This window comes from Musa acuminata, chromosome BXJ3-3 (genome assembly GCF_036884655.1).
Source record: "Musa acuminata AAA Group cultivar baxijiao chromosome BXJ3-3, Cavendish_Baxijiao_AAA, whole genome shotgun sequence".
Taxonomy (NCBI): domain Eukaryota; kingdom Viridiplantae; phylum Streptophyta; class Magnoliopsida; order Zingiberales; family Musaceae; genus Musa; species Musa acuminata.
This window is the reverse complement of record NC_088351.1, coordinates 2,923,284-2,941,782: the sequence shown is the minus strand read 5'-3', so window position 1 is coordinate 2,941,782 and position 18,499 is coordinate 2,923,284. Positions and strand designations below refer to the sequence as shown.

The window sequence follows — 18,499 nt, the reverse complement described above, 5'->3', positions numbered from 1 at the left end:
GTATTCGCTTAATCGTCTTCTACAGCTTTACTTCCCCTTCTTACGTCCACCGGTCAAGTCAAACACTACATCAGTGGTTGAAGCATGCATCACATGATTCCTCCTATTTCCCTGTACTGATCTCTTCCGCCGTTGACCCACCAACCTGGGAATTGACTCAGGTGCGCTAGCCACATACACGCACATAACGGTCAAGTCAAAGCCTTTGTTCTTCTCACTACATGGCTATATCTTGATGATATCCTCGCCACCACACGTCCGCTTCTCCCACGCAAATGAAGCCTTCATCGCCGGCACATGCACCAGCATGCAACCCCGATGCATCACCGCGACCGCCGTCAACGGGCTCACCCTCGTCGCCCTCGACATCACCATCGCCCACCCGCTCCTACGTCCAAAACCTGGCCGACCAGCACACCGGGACCGCCCCATGGAGGAGGCGCTGAACCGGTGCGCGCGCACGGAGTTCTACGCCAACGCCGTCGACGATCTCAACACCTCCGAGGACGACGTCAGGTCGTAATCGTTCGGCGAGGCTTCCAACTCAGTGAGCATATATGCACCACCGTCGACGCGACAGCCCTTTAGCGATCGGTCGCTGGCCGCCGGTGACGCAGGATGATCGGAGCATGGAGGAGGACAAGTGTGACGGTTGATCTGACCTTAGACATTTGTTCGGTTCCTAAGTCTATCAAAACAGTCAACGCCCACTAGGCGTTGACTGTTTCCAATATCATCACCATCATCCATGAGTACATAATCAAGAAAATAGTTCGTGTTTATCCACATAAAAAAATGGTAATGAAAGTGACCAACATCATAATAAAGATGGAAATCACTCAAAAATATGGGAAGAGATGGAATAGTTGTGCAAAGTACATTCTGTTGTATATAGAAAAAGATGTGCTTTAGTATTCCTTAGAACATAAAAGGTTAAAGTTCGAATCTCCGAAAATAATGTCTCTATATATAATAATACAGAGTTGCACACATCAATCATCTTACATGGCACATTGACAAGAGCCTAATGCTATATTTACTTTCTTTTAGATTCTGTTGTAGAAAGAAAATATACATATCTCAATGCTCCTAGAGAAATATACATTCTTAATAGTCTCTCTCTCTAACACACACTAAAACTTTAAAACTAGTCGATGAGTTAAGATCTTCTCTAATTAGGATGCATAATATAATATATATATATATATATATATATATATATATATGAGGTTATTATCTTCACTTATTAAAGTAAAATATTTAAGTCTATTTATAAAAAGAGTAACGACAAAAGGGTGAGAGTTGCTTTATATCTACGTCAACATAGTTGTCGAGCGGTCCTTTCATTATTTTGCATTTACATCGACAAAGATACAGTTGTTGAGCTGAGAAAGGGCTGCTTGACATTTGCATCGGTGGTACTTTCGTCGCTCAACAATTACATCGATATCAACATCCACACCACTAACATTGTCCGTCATCATCAACTAAAACAATAATATTATCTTTTTATATTTTATTTTTGTATTTCTATCGGTAACAAAAGATGACTAAATACAAAAGATGATCTCTAACTAGTGGAGCTCATATATATATATATATATATATATAAGAGCTCTTTTATATACACACATTTAAGGCTTTGAAACTAATTGATGAATTAAGATCTTCTCCAATTAGGATGCCCAAATACATCATAAATGAGCTCTCTTTCTTTTCTTTTTATTTTTTGAAACTTTAATGATAATTTCTATGTCCTTATCACATGTATTCTTCTCTTTCTCATTTGCTACAAGATTTTTATTTTTATTTATTTTTAAGAAAATGGTAAGAAGTAAAACTGAGATTTAATCCCCAAATCCTATTATCAAGTAGACTTCTTTCGATAGCAAAAACCGATTAAACTCGAATTTGTTGTCTTCCCCTCCATCCATTCGTTGACTTTGGATTTAGATTTAGCCGCTTTATGCCATCACTACTATCTATTTCTCTACTTCTTCGATTATCCTATATGCCTATACTCGAACATTGAGCTATGTACATATGGCTACATAGATTCTAACCTATCTAACAAAAGCTTGCGGTTTCTGCTCGTAAGTGGAGCCAACGTGCGCCCCACCACATGATTAATGTGCTGAATTCTCTCTTCCTGAACCAGTCAGAGGCATTCCTCGTGTTCGTCCAACACCTCCATCAATGCGCCCGGGAAGTGGGGTTGACTCTTCGGCCCTGAGGTCAGACTCCAATGAATGCATGATAATTTAGAACGAAGAGGGATATTTGGATTAACCCGTTAGATTATGTACTCCTATTTAATTAGATAAAATATATTATTAAATTATATAATTTTATTTAATTGGATAAAATATGTTATAAAAATAATTGGATTATAATTATGATTATTAACTAATATAAATGAAATTCAATTAAGGTAATATTCATTTGGGAGGAACTCTCCTAAATAAAAATGAAGCATAAATCATCTAAGTTTATAATTACGATACAAACTCATAAAAAAATATCTTCATAAAAAAATATTACTTTTGTAGCAAAAAAAAAAGTTATGTGAAGAAGAACTATAATATTTGTTTTGAAATGAAAATGTATAAATAAAACCTTTATATGGTTCAAATCAAATATTATAGAAATTATTTTTCTAATACTTAGTAGATTAATTCGACGCTTCAACATATGTTACAAATAATAAAGATTTATTTTAATTAAAAAAGAGATATATAAAAGAAAATGATAAAATCAAAAGAGAATGAAATATTCATTATTGTAATGAAAATGATAGTAGTTTGTATTTATCGCTTATGTCATTTGATGGATCTCGAGAATTTATATTATGTACTTATAATTATAGGAATTTGGGTTATATATATCTAGAATTGTTAGAATATTATTTCTCTTTTAGTGATCGTTAATAAAAGTTAATATTTAAATTATGTATAATATTATATATAGAATTAATATGAATTTAAAGTTTACAATAATCTTATAATTAAATATTAAAAAATATAGTTTCATAAACTCCTTGAAATTATGCTTATATCTTACTCTATATTTTTGTCTCATTAAAGAGATATATTTTATTACTATAGATAACCTATTGAGATATGATTATATATATCTAATTCATGTATAGTCTTAGATTAAAGTGTACATAAATAAGGTTGAGAAACAATTAGATAGAAAGGTTAAGATCATCATATTTGATAGGAGTGATAAATTTTATGGTATTTATGATGAATCCAATTATAATTCTAATTATTTTACTAGATTCTTGGAAAAGTAAGGTATTTATGTTTAATATAATTTACTAGATATGTTACAGTAGAATATGATTGTTGAAAGGTATAATCGTACTCTTATAGATATGGTTAGGAGCATGATGTGTTATCCTTTTATACTCAAATTAGGATTATTCTATAGAGATAATGATCTTCAACTTATATAAAAAAAATAGATTTAATAACTATTTCTAAATATTTTATTATTTATTTTAAAATTTTTTAAAGATGTACATATTTTATTACTCTAACAATAGTACGAGAATAGTTAAATATGATAATATAAAATTCCTATAAAATAGAAAATCAATATGAGTGAAAATCTTAAATTTTAATTTTGGTATAGAGGAAATATATGTTGATACTCATTTATATATATGTAGTTGGAAATCTATGTTCTGTCACAACATATATTAGTTTTACAGTTAAAATATTAAGTATATATTGGAGTTACCTAAAAGTAAAAATACTAAAGGACTAAAAAGAAAGTAATAAGATATTTGAAAATACGAAGGATTATACACTTACGTATATGAAATTATATTAAATGATATTTTTCATATGTTGATTCTATAAATTACCTTGATGATAAGAAGTCCACATTATGATTAATATCTATATTAATTAGAAAGGTAATTTATTATTATATTATTATTAATAGAAGTTAATTTTGTAAGAGGCCACTGATCAAACTTTATAACTATGAAATTTTATCTCAAAACTCGGTGTGGTCAAACTCGTTGGGCCACTGAAGATATTTTATGATATTGCATTAATTTTTTTCTCTAAGAATGATAAATACTATTTCATCTCTATACATTATGATATAAAGTACTTGATGGTTAGAGAAGAAGAGTCGAGAAACATCTAATGTCAATTAATTACTTGAGTTCCACTATATTGATTACTAATTCATTTACTTATGGCTTATAACCTAAAGTGTTTTAAAAGAACATGTTCTTATGATTGTGTTTGTGAGCAACCTATAAAGGATATGGTGATATATGTTTGAGTGGACATTGTAATTGATATTTTTGCTTACGTACTTAAAGTCATTTGTTTCTGCTATCTTATTCATAATGATAGGATTATCTTGACAAAACAAATTACAAGGGTCATTTTGGACTGTATTAGAAAATATTAATAATGTTATAGTATATAGAAGAAAATATGACATTAATAACATACAACAATTATGACTGGTATTATTAGTTAGACTTAATGTAGTATTATTATATTTATTGGACTTATTGGCATATTTTTAAAATTCACTCATATGTAAATAGTTTTTAAAATTTTCAGAATCTAATTGGGTAAAATTATTTTCAAATAAATTTTATTTATTTATTTTTTATTTTAAATCTTTTTGTATCTTACCAATTAATGGGCCAAGTGGAAGAACGTTAGATTACGTAGCCCTATTTAATTATGTAAGATATATTATGGATATGATTGAATTCTGATTATGGTTATTGGCTAATAGAAAGAAAGTCTAATTAAGGTAAAATTCATAACGAGATGTCCTTGATGGGAGGAACTCTCATAGTAATTTATCCTAGACCCTTTGCTCTCGTCTATAAATAGACATGATCTCTAGGGGATAAATATGCATGTCATAGAGGACACAATTGAGAGATTACAGTTTCTCTCTCAACCTCTATAAATCATCAATCTAAGTAGTCTTACGAAAAGATAGGAAGAGAGGAGAAGAAGAGTTTAATTCTTTTTGTAGATTGACAATGGTTTTTGGATGAGGAGAAAGAGAATCTAGTTCTCCTCGCAGATTGATAGCGGTTGGATCTAAAGACGGTACCCATATCACACAGAGACCCCTTTCAAATGACATATAAAGGTATATATCGTAAATACCGATCTAATGTTATTTGATTTCAATCATACCATAAAATTTTTTTCACGTTATATATAACATATCACAAATTTTATACTTACATAATTTGCCTCGACGGTTCATTTTTTATTCAAATGGCCTAGAATTGAAATTGAAATCGTAATCAAAATTGATGATCCTACTTTGATATCGATTCAAATCGATTGAATTAAAATAATTAAATTATTAATGATTAATTTTTTTAGATATTTAATTTTATATCATTAAACGTATGAAAAATACATCAACTAAGTGAACCTTTATCAAAATTTTAAAATCAAATTATGAATTTTTGTTGCTTTAAATTATATTTTAATTAAAAATTAATTTTTTTAAAATAAATTTAATCGAAATCTGATTCGATTCGATTTGGATCCTTAAAACCCTAAAACTGAAACCGTCAATTTTAAAATCGGATCAGTATCAATTGGAAGGGTATTGATCAAATGCAAAGAGTGCTTCAAGTATAATATAATATATTATTGTCAGATACCTCTTGTTTGTATTTTATTATTTCAAATAGGAATTAAATGTTTTATATATATGAAAAATTAGTGGTGTAATTGCTAGTAACGGTAACTGCACCGCCCGGTCAAAAAGAGAGGTAAAAAGCCGTTGTTGTGGTTATTATAATGTTATTAGAAAGGCAAACCGCCGCGCTTTCATCAACTACCTTTCTCAACCGGAAAACCCGTTGTAATATCGGAGCGACACTTTCCTCACCCGTTTCTCGGCCCCTCGGTTGCCTACCTGATGGGTCCCCCACGGTCTCCTAGCTTCGCACTAATCACCGGGCGGGGCGAAATTGGCCGCGTGATATAAGTCATTTGATCGTCAAGTACGTTTCGCCACGCTCGGGGAGCAGAACAAATCATCCCGTTCGTTCGACGAGTTCCCCCGGTCGCGAAGCAGTCGTGGCGGCGGCGGCGAGATTAGGGCTTCGTCGTGGGAATCACACCCTGTTCTGCTTGTCGCTGTTCTCTTCCGCGAGATCCGTGTCACGATCGATCACTCGCTGGGAGGAGCGAATCCGCTTGCGATTCCCGAGGTCAGACGCTTCCCCCCGTTCTTTCTGTTCCTAACCTGCCAAAAAAAAGAAAAAACCCGCATTTTTGATCGCTGGTACCGCTGCTCTAATTGTATGCCGAAATGAAAAGTTTGGAATCCAAAGATTTCTTGTGTGTCGTTCATAAATTATATGTTTCCTCTTCTTCTCAACCCTAATTTTCGCAAATTAATCTTCTGTATTTGTTCGTTCCTTTGTCAAAAATCAGTTTTGTTTTTCGCCATTTACTGCGTCCTTTCTCGACGACCTCTTCATCGATTTCGGTGATTTGTCGTAACCGAAGCTTACAAATGTTTGAGCTCAAGTCGCCGTGGTTGCGAATAAAATTACTGCGTTGTCTTGTTTGTAGCGCGTTTTCTATTTGCTTTGACGTCTCAGCGCGTGGATCTCTATGGTGGCCACCAGAAACCTGGAATCTTTCCGTATCCTCCCCGGAGCTGGATCAAATGTGCCTTCCATTCCCTCGAGTCGCCGTCGCCCTCGACCCGTTTGTAAAAATGTCTGCTGTTTAATCTTGTGGCCGTCGCTTTTACTGCGGCGGTTTTACCCTCTTCCGGTTAAAGAACAAAGCGACTCGTCGCCACTCGGCCCACCCACCCGTTTAATTCCATCTCCTTGACTCCCCACTTTTCTTTATCTCCTTGGAACGAAGGGGCCTTTGGGAAGGGAAACCCACCCGACCATGGCACTCCCGTGAGGAGGACAGAAGAGGAACCACCAGGCCACCAAATCCTAATAACAATTCCAATAAACATGACCCTACTTCGGTTATCACCACCCACCCACGTCCTGCGCCAGTGGTCTTCTGATGTCCTCCAATCCGCCCCCCGCCTTCGTCCTCGCCCAATGGTGACACATTCCGATGGCCATTGCTGAAGCATCTCGCTCCGATCTGCCTCAATTTGGTATCTTTAGATGAACTCGGGGGGTGAATCGACGCTGTATTTCCCGATTCTCCTTGCTTTTGGTCATCTTTACTCATCATTGTTTTTAAAAGAAGCTTCCTTTTTCTATCTGCTCTTCTGTTCTGGGTATCTGCTTTTCCGCTCTTGATTTTACCGATTTGTGGCAGATTCTTGGAGCTCTTGGCAGCGAGAAGTGGTTTCAATTTCGAACAACTTGTCAATGTAGCTTGATTTGGGGGGATTGGACGATGGATGTATGTATAATCGAGCCGCCGGGGCCTGCTCCTCAGCAGAAGACAGCACAGGCGGAAGATCATCGGAGGCGGCCGTTAGTTCCGTCTGAGAAGAACAATGCCTTCCCTGCCTCAGGGAAGCCCCGGACCAGAGATGCCACATCTAGGTACAAGTCAGGGATCTCGTCGACTCCGGCTTCCGCCCCTAGTAAACCGAGGCGATCCGCGTCTCCTGTCACCGGTCGTACGTCTCAAGCGCAGGAAACGTCCCTCCCTAAGCGAGCGCAATCGGCCGCGAGGAGAAGACCATCTACTCCGGCAAAGGTTTCGGAGCCTTTTTCCACATCTTCTAGGCCTTCGACACCCTCCTCTCCATCTTCCAGGCCAACGACACCGGTGCGGGATACGGTGACTGAAGCACGTAATGGTACGCGGAGATTGCTCAGCAGCAGGGCTCCTGATGGCTTGTGGCCGTCAATGCGGAGCCTGTCTTCCAGTTTCCAGTCAGAATCTACCTCGGTTTCTGCCAGTAAAAAGGAAAAGGTGGTTCTTGCTGGTTCCACGGATCAATTAACAAAGACTTCGGCCAACAAGGAGACCGAGAGGAAAAAGACTCCCCTCAGGGGGAGGAACACAATTGAGCAATCAGAGAATTCTAGGTCGCTGGAAAACTTGAATGCAAGGATCATAAATCAACACCGGTGGCCTGGTATTTTAGGGGGAAGGGTGTCTGCAAATGGCTTGTCGAGGAGTGTAGATCTCACTAATGACAAGGCCACTAGATCTGCCTCCTCGCCAGTTTCATCAAGAGGGGCTTCACCAAAGAGAATGCCCACATCTGATGGTTCAGCCAGAGGTCTCCAGCAACCGGTTAGTGAGGTGGCGAGGCAGTTGGCTATTGATGGAAGTAAAAGAGTAGAGCTAGATGTGAAATCTGGCGTAAATTCAACTTCTCAAGCATCAGGCAGATCATCATCTGTAACACGCCCAAGTAGGACTCAGTCATTACCATCCCCAGTTTCTCAACGTCCTGCATCACCAAACAGGGCATTGTCGACAACGTCATCCAACTCAAGGGGCATTTCCCCATTTTCACAACGTCCTGCATCACCAAACAGGGCTTTGTTGACACCATCATCTAACTCTAGGGGCATATCCCAAGTTCCACAACGTCCCTCATCACCAAACAGGGTTTTGTCGACACCATCATCTAATTCTAGGGGCATGCTAAGTCCATCACGGACAAGACCATCAACTCCTATCTCATCATCTGGCAGTACAATGATTCGAGCAGGTGCTACATCCTCTGCACTTAATTATATTGCTGATGCACGAAAAGGAAAGAAGATACCAAACCATGTAGAAGATGGTCATCAGCTGAGACTGATATATAATGCAGCTTCACAATGGCACTTTGTTAATGCCCAAGCAGAAGAACAACTATCTATTCAGAAAATGAGGGCAGAGGTAAAATTTTGATCTATTGCAGTTTAAATGCATCTTCAGATATTCTACTGAATAGTGGTTTAGACTGTTAGTCAATTCATCATTTTAGAATTCATGTTGTTTTGTGGCAGTAAATTTTTGTTAGAGCTGTATCCTGCTGTAGGTGTTGCTTTCTCCAACATGCTTCATGTTCTTCGAATAAAATCTATGCACTTTTTTGTTTGGTCTAGTGTTAAGTCATAAAACAAAAGTGGTTTGTTGAGAGGTCAAGTTAGAATTTCCTCAAGATTAGACTTTGATGTGTTGTCCATGAAGTTCATCATTCTCTGCTTGATTGTTGCAGCACTAAAGCACCCTTCTGGATTCTTTTCTATTAAATTCAATAGCAATTGCATAAATAACATGATTATCTCATTTTTATTCTGAAATTTTGTTTACTAAACTCAGTAGCAATCGCAGTGGTAACTTGATTTTTTTATTTTGCAACACAGAAAATCCTTTACAACATGTGGCATACCATCTCGAAGTTGCGTGATTCTGTCATTATAAAAAGGATTGCAATGCAGCACCTGAGACAAGAGTCAAAGATGAGCACAATTTTGAATGAACAAGTAAGCTATGTTTTGACATATCCCTTCTGCTACACCCGCTGAAGCTTGCTACAGTTGTATTTTACTTTTTACTTTTAAATTTTTGTTGTATTTTCTTATTCTGTGATCAAGTAGATCAACTACTTTTCTTATTTGTCTTCAAAATTTTAAAGAACATGGCAATTCTCACTGTCTAAAAAACTAACCATGTGTGATTTTACTACTTAGGTTATATAAAATGTAAAGTATAAATGGATTGGTGGAGAATGGTGCAAGAAAGTCATCCATTTGTGCTTTTAGGCTGCTATCCTGTGGCCTGAATGGAAGAATGGAACTCTGTGCTGCAAATTATGTGCTTCAATATTCTTATGCACCCACACAGATTCTTTTAGAATCTGCAAAGTGCACTAATTTGTTACATGCCCACGACTATTATATAATTTGTTACATGCCCACAATTATGATATCATGTCTGTTTCAAGCATACAGATTCTTTTTGTAATCATGACGAGGCAAAGATTGTCTTCTACATGTAAATTTATGTTGCACTCTTCTGGATTGATCTCTCAGATATTTATGATTATACTACTGAAATATTATCTCAATTTTGAAAGATTTGCTTTATTCTTTCTGAAGCAGTATAAGATATTGAGAATATGCTTTATTTTTTCGTGAAGCAGCATAAGATATTGAGGAATGATAAGCCTGCATACAACTGTAGGTGAAGCCAACTTACACCTGCATTCGGTCACCCATTTGTGGTCCACATGGCAGACATGTGCAGCTCTACTAAATGAATTCATTCATTCTGGATTAACAGTTTAATTCTTTTGTTGGTTTAATTTCCTTACATGTAGTTGTAGGCCTATCATTTCTTGAAGATACTAAGCACTATAGATTAATGGACCTCCCACTGCACATACCTATGCCAGGTTTCAATTTGTTCCCAATTTAAGGATCAACTAGATGAATTTTATGGATTGTGATGTGAGTGTTTGATGCCATTCCAACAAATATACATTACAAAAGATTAGTCCAAAGAATTCTAGGAGGCATTTATGATACTTTCTTTGCCTTATACAATTCATACAACCCCTGATGTGGGACGACATTGGTATTACACAAACAACACAAATAAGTATCCAATTTTTTTTTGTCTATATTGAACTTTTGTGCTTTTATTTTATACCTTAAGAGAATCACTAGACGACCAAACTCTAAGAAGTTTGCTATATTTCTTTAAAGCTTGTCAGAACCAATTCACTATGTGTAATATCCAGTAACTTCTATGTGGCTCTTATCTTTTTGTGGTTAATTTTTGTCGCAAGAAATCTGTTAAAATTTTCATTGCAAAGCTCAACCAGTGGTTTTTATGCTACAATTTTGTAGATTGCATATCTTAACCATTGGGTTGCTCTGGAAAGGGAACACTGTAGCTCTTTATCGGGAGCAGCTGAAGTTCTTAAGGCAAGCACACTTCGGCTTCCTGTTACAGGAGGGGCAAGGGTATGCAAATATGAAAGTTGATGGCATTACTTTTAATCATGCAGCGTGGGTAGTTTACATGTGTGAATGTGAAAGAGTTGAAAAAATCTTTTTAGGAATTGCTCACCTCTTTGTGTCTTCAGGCAGATGTGCTTTCTATGAAGAATGCTGTTAGTTCGGCAGTTGATGTAATGCAAGCAATGGGTTCTTCAATTTGTCATTTGCTCTCAAAGGTTAGATTAGTTGCTGAATACTACATGTGTTTTTGTTTCACTCATCTTTATCTAGCATGAAAATGCTTGGAAATGCTTTAGGAGCAACACATGACTGACTTTCTTGTTATTATCCGGAAATGTATTCTGTCCCATATGTTTTGGAGATGGTTGTATTACCTTTCCTTGATTTTTTATTGAGGACCACATTCTTTAATGTGACTGAAGGCTTTTATACCACAACTGTTGATCTTGTTAACTCTTTAATTTCTTGTACCTTCTTTAATTGGAATTCTCTTTCAGTTAAACCATTGTGAAACTCGCCTGAAACATGAGTTTATATTTCCATTGGCATTTTGGTATCTAATATTGTCTATTCAAATCTTTAAGTGCAATAATCACCAAATTATATGTTTAGTAATTAACTAGCACCAATTTAAATGCATTTGCTATTTGTAGAAAATGTTGAACTCTAGTTTTGGAATAAAGCAAGCATTCCTTAATATGACATTATATTCTGCTTCAAGGTTTTCCTACCTTACTTTTACTCTGTGATCAATGAAGTATTCTGGAGGCTTAATTGCTTTATATTTATCTGCTAAGGATGATAATGTTGTTTTCTAGAATGATAAAAGCTTGTTCGATGCCCATAAAGCATAGTTTGAAATGTCATGGTCCATAACCAGTATTACCAGTATACTGATCACTATTGATATACTACTATACATTTTCAGTATGCATCGGTCACTTGACATATCATATAATACCCAACAGTACATACTGGTCTAATAGGATATTGGATGGCTACTAGTATTAGTATTAAATAAGGAAAACTTGATTATTTGCTGCCGTACCAGAAATTTCTAACTTTTTTTACTTGCTTTGATTGATATTTAACATTTTCTACTCCATATGGTATGTGACAAGAGAAAATATATCTGCTATATATCTAAAAGTGTCTCTGATTTAACTTCTTTTTTGTTAACCATGTCTATACAACAAGTAGTTGAAGAATTATTGAAGGTTCTTTTGGCTTTGAAAATGAGCTGATACCTGGTAACGTGATCCACAGGTTGATGGCATGATGTCTCTGATTTCTGAGCTTTCATTTGTTGTAGCAAGAGAAAGAGCCCTGCTTGATGAGTGTAGAGAGTTGCTAGCTACAACAGCAGCAATGCAGGTAGGAGACTAAGCCATACTAATAGTGCATGTACAAATTACTATTTCTCAAGTTTGAAGAAACATGAATACCTATATTATTATGAAATATGGGCTATAGACATTGTCATCATCATCTACTCATCGTCCATGCCTGTATACCTGTGAATTAATGTAGAGGCGCAACTAGAACTCGAGAATATTCAAGTTCTTTACTAATAAATACTCTATAAGAAAGTAATGCTTTAAGCATCTCATGAAGATTAATGTCCAAGAAGTTAAAGATTGGTGAACCAGTAATAACTTATTCTATTTTCTGAGTTGGCTGTTTGAAGGTCTGAATATAAAAATATAACAATTTACAAGTCCTATGATCAAGAACTCATTTATCTCTAGTTTAACTTAGAGATAAATATAATCACTGAAGATTCAACAATTATAAATACAGTGGAGTATCAATTGTCTAATTGTTAAATAGGAAATTGTTTTATAAATACAGTGGAGATAGATCTGTTAGATCTATGAATGGCTGAGACTGATTCCAAATTTCCCAATTCTTAAAGGAATATAAGTGGGTAGTTCTATGGGAACCTCTATTGGACTGAGCAATCGATACTTGTTTTCTTTTCTTTTTTTTCCAATTTTGTAAGAGTTAGCTTCTTGAAGCAATTAAAATTTTATGATATCAGCTCCTATATTACATTATGAACATTTTAAGTCAAGGGGAATTTGTTCAAGCAGCAGACCCATAATCATTTCTTTGCTGTAACTATGGTCTTTAAATATTTAAAGTGGATTTTATATGCTCAGGTAGACGTTTGAAGGGGCTTTACCAATTGTATTACTTGGGAGGGCTTCCAAGAGCTGGTTTATGGGGCTTAAAAGCTGTTCACCTACTAGAAAATGGTCTAATAAAAAATTTATATATCAGTTTAAACTAAGAAAATCTGAAATTTATATTGGCCACTGTTGAATCAAATATATACTTTACATTGGTTGGATAAATTACCTCTTACAGTTGTGCAAACAACTTTTTTTTTACTTTATAGTTCTACTTGCATTTCATAGACGTATACAGGGTTTACAACCAGCACATGGATCCTCTTAGAATGAAGTTACGGTGCAAGGTTGAAGCTTAAATTCTAATCATTCTTGACATTTTTCTGCAGTAGCAAATATAGGAAAAGTAACTTTACAGCACATGGAGCTATATGATTGATGTCAGGAGGGTTTGATCCTCCTGTAACATGCCTTGTGTGTATGCCCGCCTTTACCACATATATATATATATATATATATATATATATATATATATAAAGATACTTTGTTTCTCTACTAATTGTGAATGTGAAAATTTCTAGATTTCGTTATCCTTTTAATCTATCTTGTTTTATAAATAGAAAAAAAGTGTCGTCAAGTTGGTCTATTATTGTTTGTCCGAGTTCAAAGTAAGAAAACAACGGGTTGATTACTGTTTTACCCTTTAGACTGCCAGGAATCAGACCAATGGGAACAAACATTTTTTTTCTTCTTTAAATTTCGTAAATTGGAGTTGCTTATGTTGGTTTCTCGTATCATATTATGTGCTTTTTTTTTTTTTTGTCCTTTGCATGTAGCTGATAAATTTCCATGAAACAGGTGCACGAGTCCAGCCTCCGAACGCATCTCATACAACAAAGGCAAGATGCTCTTAAGCTGGAGTAGCCAGCCAACCATGCAATTTTGAGATACTCCTGAAGACCATGGTGTGCAATGCTCATTCTGGCTAACAACTTAGATGCTAGATATAACCACAACTTATGGGCCTGAGTGATTGTTTTTATTTTTCTCTTTCTCTTTCTGCGTGCTCATTCATTCTCTCTTCTCTTCCCCCTTCTTTTTTTTCTGTCTTACAAAGGCTGAGCTGAGCTGTGTTCTCCCCACATGTAATTTTTGTTACCCCTGTGGGGAAGAAAAAAGAGAAGCTGCAAGAAATGAGAGCTAAGTTTGAACCCATGCAACAAATGTGTTTATTTGGATACTTTTTCACTAATCACTGATATAATTTGTGATCCATGAAGATTGTTTTTTTCACTAATCTCAGCCCTCAGGGATGCATCCACCTAAGATTGAGCCTAAATTTTCTTTGTCTGAGTTCCGAGCGGAGCGATGCAGCCTGTTGTTGATGATACGTGGTTGCTCCGTGATCGATGGCAAACCACATGTTTGTGGCGCCCTCCGGTTGGTTGTTCGAAGCGGGACTCGCAGGAGGCCAACGCAAACGAACATGGTTTTTGCGTGTGAACCAGCCCACCTCCCTCTGTGAATTGTATTCCATGACGTAGCATTCGCCGCATTAATGAATGGTGAGATCACCAATTTGTTTGTGCATTATAGAGCCGCCGATTGGATCCGATTGGATCCCTCCCCTTCGGAACCATCTCTCTCTCTCTTAGATAGCTGTGTTTGATCTCAGGTTAGCCATGGTGGCGATCCACGATGGTGCGGTCGACGGAGCCAACGCGGCAGCGGGAGAGATCAGTTCCATTTTTTTTTTTTTTTAAATTATAAAACTCCAATATCTTACCCGAGCTTATATTAATGAGTCATTGCTTGGTAATGTAAAAGATGACGATAGACTCGGATAGGACTAGACCAAGTCGTTGAAGTTATTTTTTTTTAACTCCTGTATTCTAAGTTAACCAACCACCTATTGCTCGAAGAAACAAAAAAAATCTCCTCTTCCAACCCTTGCCGAAGGTCAAAGCCCCCTTAACTCAACATCTAGGTTGATCGGAGAAGAAGTATGTTGACCCCCTAAAGCATAGTCTTCAGCTGGCTAATAGGAGGGTCAGTGTTGACAAAATATGGAGCCTTTTGCACTCCCCAAGAAACTTTGCAAGAAAGCATCATAAATTCGAAATTGTCTAGGTGAGTGAGAACTTTTACGAATTAAAAGCCTCAACAAAAAATAGGTGAAAGGGAAAGCGAAGCCAAAACATATGATCTAGTCACCCGGTCAAGCAAGCACCAAATCAAATTTGATCGATATGTGCTAGACCTCCCATAACATTTTTAGGTCGAAGATTGACACTACATAATTTGAGTCAAAGGATTTCACCATAGGTGGTAGAGCCACATCGTAGGGTGGATTCACCTATGAAGGGGTAGTCTTTATCAAAGTGACTTATTCAACTCCTTTTGAGAATGAAACTCTTACCGTCAACATCGAAGGTAGTGATGAAACAATAACCCATTCAAGTCCAAGGTGTTGGAGGAGAAGGTTGAAAATGACAACATCGTGAACTTTTAGTTGTTAATTGGTCGAAGCCAAAGTTTATTGCCCGAGTTACAAGTGTAACGAGAAAGTATCAACGTAGGGGTGGAGAGGGGAGACGAATGTATTATGGTGAAAATGACATAGTTGATATGTCAGCTATACGGGCTTAACACATCAGCACCATCTCGACATCTCATCTCCGTGTGACTGACGCGATAAAGTCATTTAGTTTATGAGTTAGTTCCACGTAGAGGATACATCAGCTCCACGTGACAAACCAATGAGAGTCACTTGATTGATATGACGAAGCCATCTGACCAACCACTCGTCACCACCTCAACATCACACAAACTCCCTGCAAAGTAAAGCCAATTGGTTGTGCTTGATGAACGCCATGTGAAGAAGAGTTATATAATTCCAAGGTCAACCTGGGCTAATGACAATTGTGACATAACTCCATGCCTCCATTATTGCACGAACTACGTAATAGGCAAACATAATAGTCTCGTACACCCACTACAAAAAGGGATGCATAAGCACGTCTCAAGATATTGTACACTCACTTGTCTGACTTATTAACTGACTTAAGCTTCGAAGAAATATTGTCAAGAGTGCCCTTACATAGTTTTCGAATAGTTCAAAAATAATACTCGAAGGAGTTCGTAGACTAAAATAAAATCAGATTAGATCCAAATTATAGCACATAAAAGATGCTAGTTTTTGTAAAGCTGAGGGCTCACCAACAGTTTGTAGGACTAAGCTGAGCTGCTCAGTTTTTTAATACATACAAGTTATTTTCCCTTTAGAAACAAAAATAAGACTGATACAGTTTAGGACTCATTCTATCATGCTTAAATGGAACGAAAAGAATAAAAAACCTCACTGTAGTCACTAAATGTATCACACTACATGTTTCACAGGACTCTTGCAAGTATCCAATATTAATCTTCCTCTTCTTCCCCATCCTGTTCGAGTTGTGCACCTCTTCAAGATGTCATATTCATCTGTCACCCTCCCGAAGGAATTAACTAATATTTCGAGAAATTCATGAAGTTCTCTTCAAAAATTTATTATATCAAACTATATATATAAATATTTTTCTAATATAATCTCATAAACAATCATCACATTTATCACCTCATCTTGGATTCTCTTCCAGTAACTTGAGACTACTACCATACTATCTTGAAACAATCTATACTGTAGTTTGCAAAAGTAGTTTTGGATGAGCACAAATACCCAACACTGAATAAAGATCAAAGAAAAAGTTACTAATAACATGTTAATCAAATATCAGAATGAATTAACTGTCCATATGATATATTAGTCATATAACAACTAATAAAAGTATAAAATCATTGGAGTAATCAAGGATCATGCACAGATCATAAGAATGAATGCAATATGTACAATCAATCATAAACATGCACTTAGTTACATTTGAGTCAAATATTGAGAACTATATAAGAAGTCTCATAATTATTCATATACAAATTATTATTATCGCATATGCCATAATAATATAGTCGAATAGACACTCGATTGTGTACTCTCTCAATAAGAGAGTCATGAGTTAACGTAGATAAAGAGAACCCATATCGCATATGCCATAAATATTACAAGTACCTCTCAAGTAGGATATATATGGAGTATGGATTATGCATAACTAATGAGTCCAATAGCGTAGACTACACGATGTGGGTCGTGTATTAGGATATATATCATGAATCATATATAGGTTGATACCTCCAATAAATCATGCCATATCATCAAACAATACCTTACATAGCTAAGTCTTGTGCTAAGTGCGAATCATAAGTCTAAACTCTCCATACTTATTTAGGATTATGCATCATAAACAACAATGTTAATAATTCATCATAAGTTGCTAGTCCACAAACAGACAGTGAGTGACATTAGGTAGGTAAGCACTTGGGTCGATAGGGTCCAACTAAACTACATTGACTCATAGAGCTCCATTCGAATTCTCTATAAACCTGTAATGTGTTCAAACCCTGATTGCTACCTACTCAAAGTAACTCATATAACCCCAATTAATGTACCAACGATTCTCCCCCAAGTAAACCAAATAGAGTCATGGTAATCCAACCGTGAGCACTCAAGTCTTGTCCCCATTCCACCACCAAATTTAAGTTGGGTCCAAAGTATCCATCATGTGATTTGATTAGGTCCTTCTCAACTTGCTTCTCAGCATTGTGCCAATCTGCACAAATGAAGATCCCATGCATTGTGTGACCTTTCTAAAGAAGCTAAAGATTTGTGATGATGAGGAGATTGTGAAGCTGCATAAGGAGATTGTGATAAGGAGGTTGGGTTGGCAGCCACATAGGCCCATTTCCTCAAACACCACCTATAGTAGAATAGAATACAATTAGATTTTGTTGAACAAAGTCTATGTTGTATCACACCCACTTATTTGAAGTTTCAAATCTTATATCAGTAAATTTATATCTAAAACATTAGCTAGAAGAATATCAACATTTGATTCGAAGATGTTAGCAGCTGACTTAGCTGGAAAAGACTTTGACCATTGATAGTAAAGTTCTGAGATCTAATCTTTAATTTCTAGTTATCAGAAAATATTTCATCACATAGGCACCAACCTATCCAAAGCATGCATTCATGAGTCCTCAGAAGAACTCAGAAGACCCTCCTGCTATTCTAGCTAAAAGTTAATGCAAATGTGTGTCAATCTTGCCCACTGTTCAAGTAACCATGAGTTCTTGGCACATCTGCTCACTTCATTATTCTCTGGCACATGACTCAGGCAATCTAGTACTTGGGGACTTCCTCAGCCTCGTGTCTCAAAATCCAAGTGGTTCCCATGAAATCTAATGTATGCATAGATTGGTTTCACCCTCCTCAGTTTCAGACTCAGCGTCACTTGTGTTCAAAGCAAAAGAGAGCTTTGATGCATATGAAGTAGCCCACACTTTTAAGCTG

At 36.3% G+C, this 18,499-nt stretch overlaps 1 protein-coding gene across 3 annotated transcripts; it reads left to right on the top strand.

The window, feature by feature from the left end:
• Nucleotides 1–6,040: 6,040 nt before the first annotated feature.
• LOC135632626 (AUGMIN subunit 8-like) lies at nt 6,041–14,331 on the top strand. Of its 3 annotated transcripts, none has more exons than XM_065141256.1 (7): nt 6,041–6,229; nt 7,320–8,852; nt 9,323–9,442; nt 10,811–10,927; nt 11,050–11,139; nt 12,191–12,298; nt 13,915–14,331. In XM_065141256.1, exons 2-7 carry the CDS (start codon nt 7,401–7,403, stop codon nt 13,978–13,980), a joined length of 1,953 nt encoding a protein of 650 aa, XP_064997328.1. In that variant the 5' UTR covers nt 6,041–6,229; nt 7,320–7,400; the 3' UTR covers nt 13,981–14,331. The 3 variants fall into 3 exon arrangements, with proteins under 3 accessions (XP_064997328.1, XP_064997327.1, XP_064997326.1); XM_065141255.1 differs by lacking the exon at nt 6,041–6,229 and adding an exon at nt 6,854–7,152; XM_065141254.1 differs by lacking the exon at nt 6,041–6,229 and adding an exon at nt 6,854–7,188.
• The last annotated feature ends 4,168 nt before the right edge of the window (nt 14,332–18,499 follow it).

Excerpts from the sequence above, each read along its gene's own strand:
- LOC135632626 (XM_065141256.1), top strand. The coding sequence starts at position 7,401 with ATGGATGTATGTATAATCGAGCCGCCGGGGCCTGCTCCTCAGCAGAAG. Across the intron at positions 9,443-10,810 it reads GCACAATTTTGAATGAACAA|ATTGCATATCTTAACCATTG; the intron begins GTAAGCTATGTT and ends ACAATTTTGTAG. Across the intron at positions 10,928-11,049 it reads CTGTTACAGGAGGGGCAAGG|GCAGATGTGCTTTCTATGAA; the intron begins GTATGCAAATAT and ends TTGTGTCTTCAG.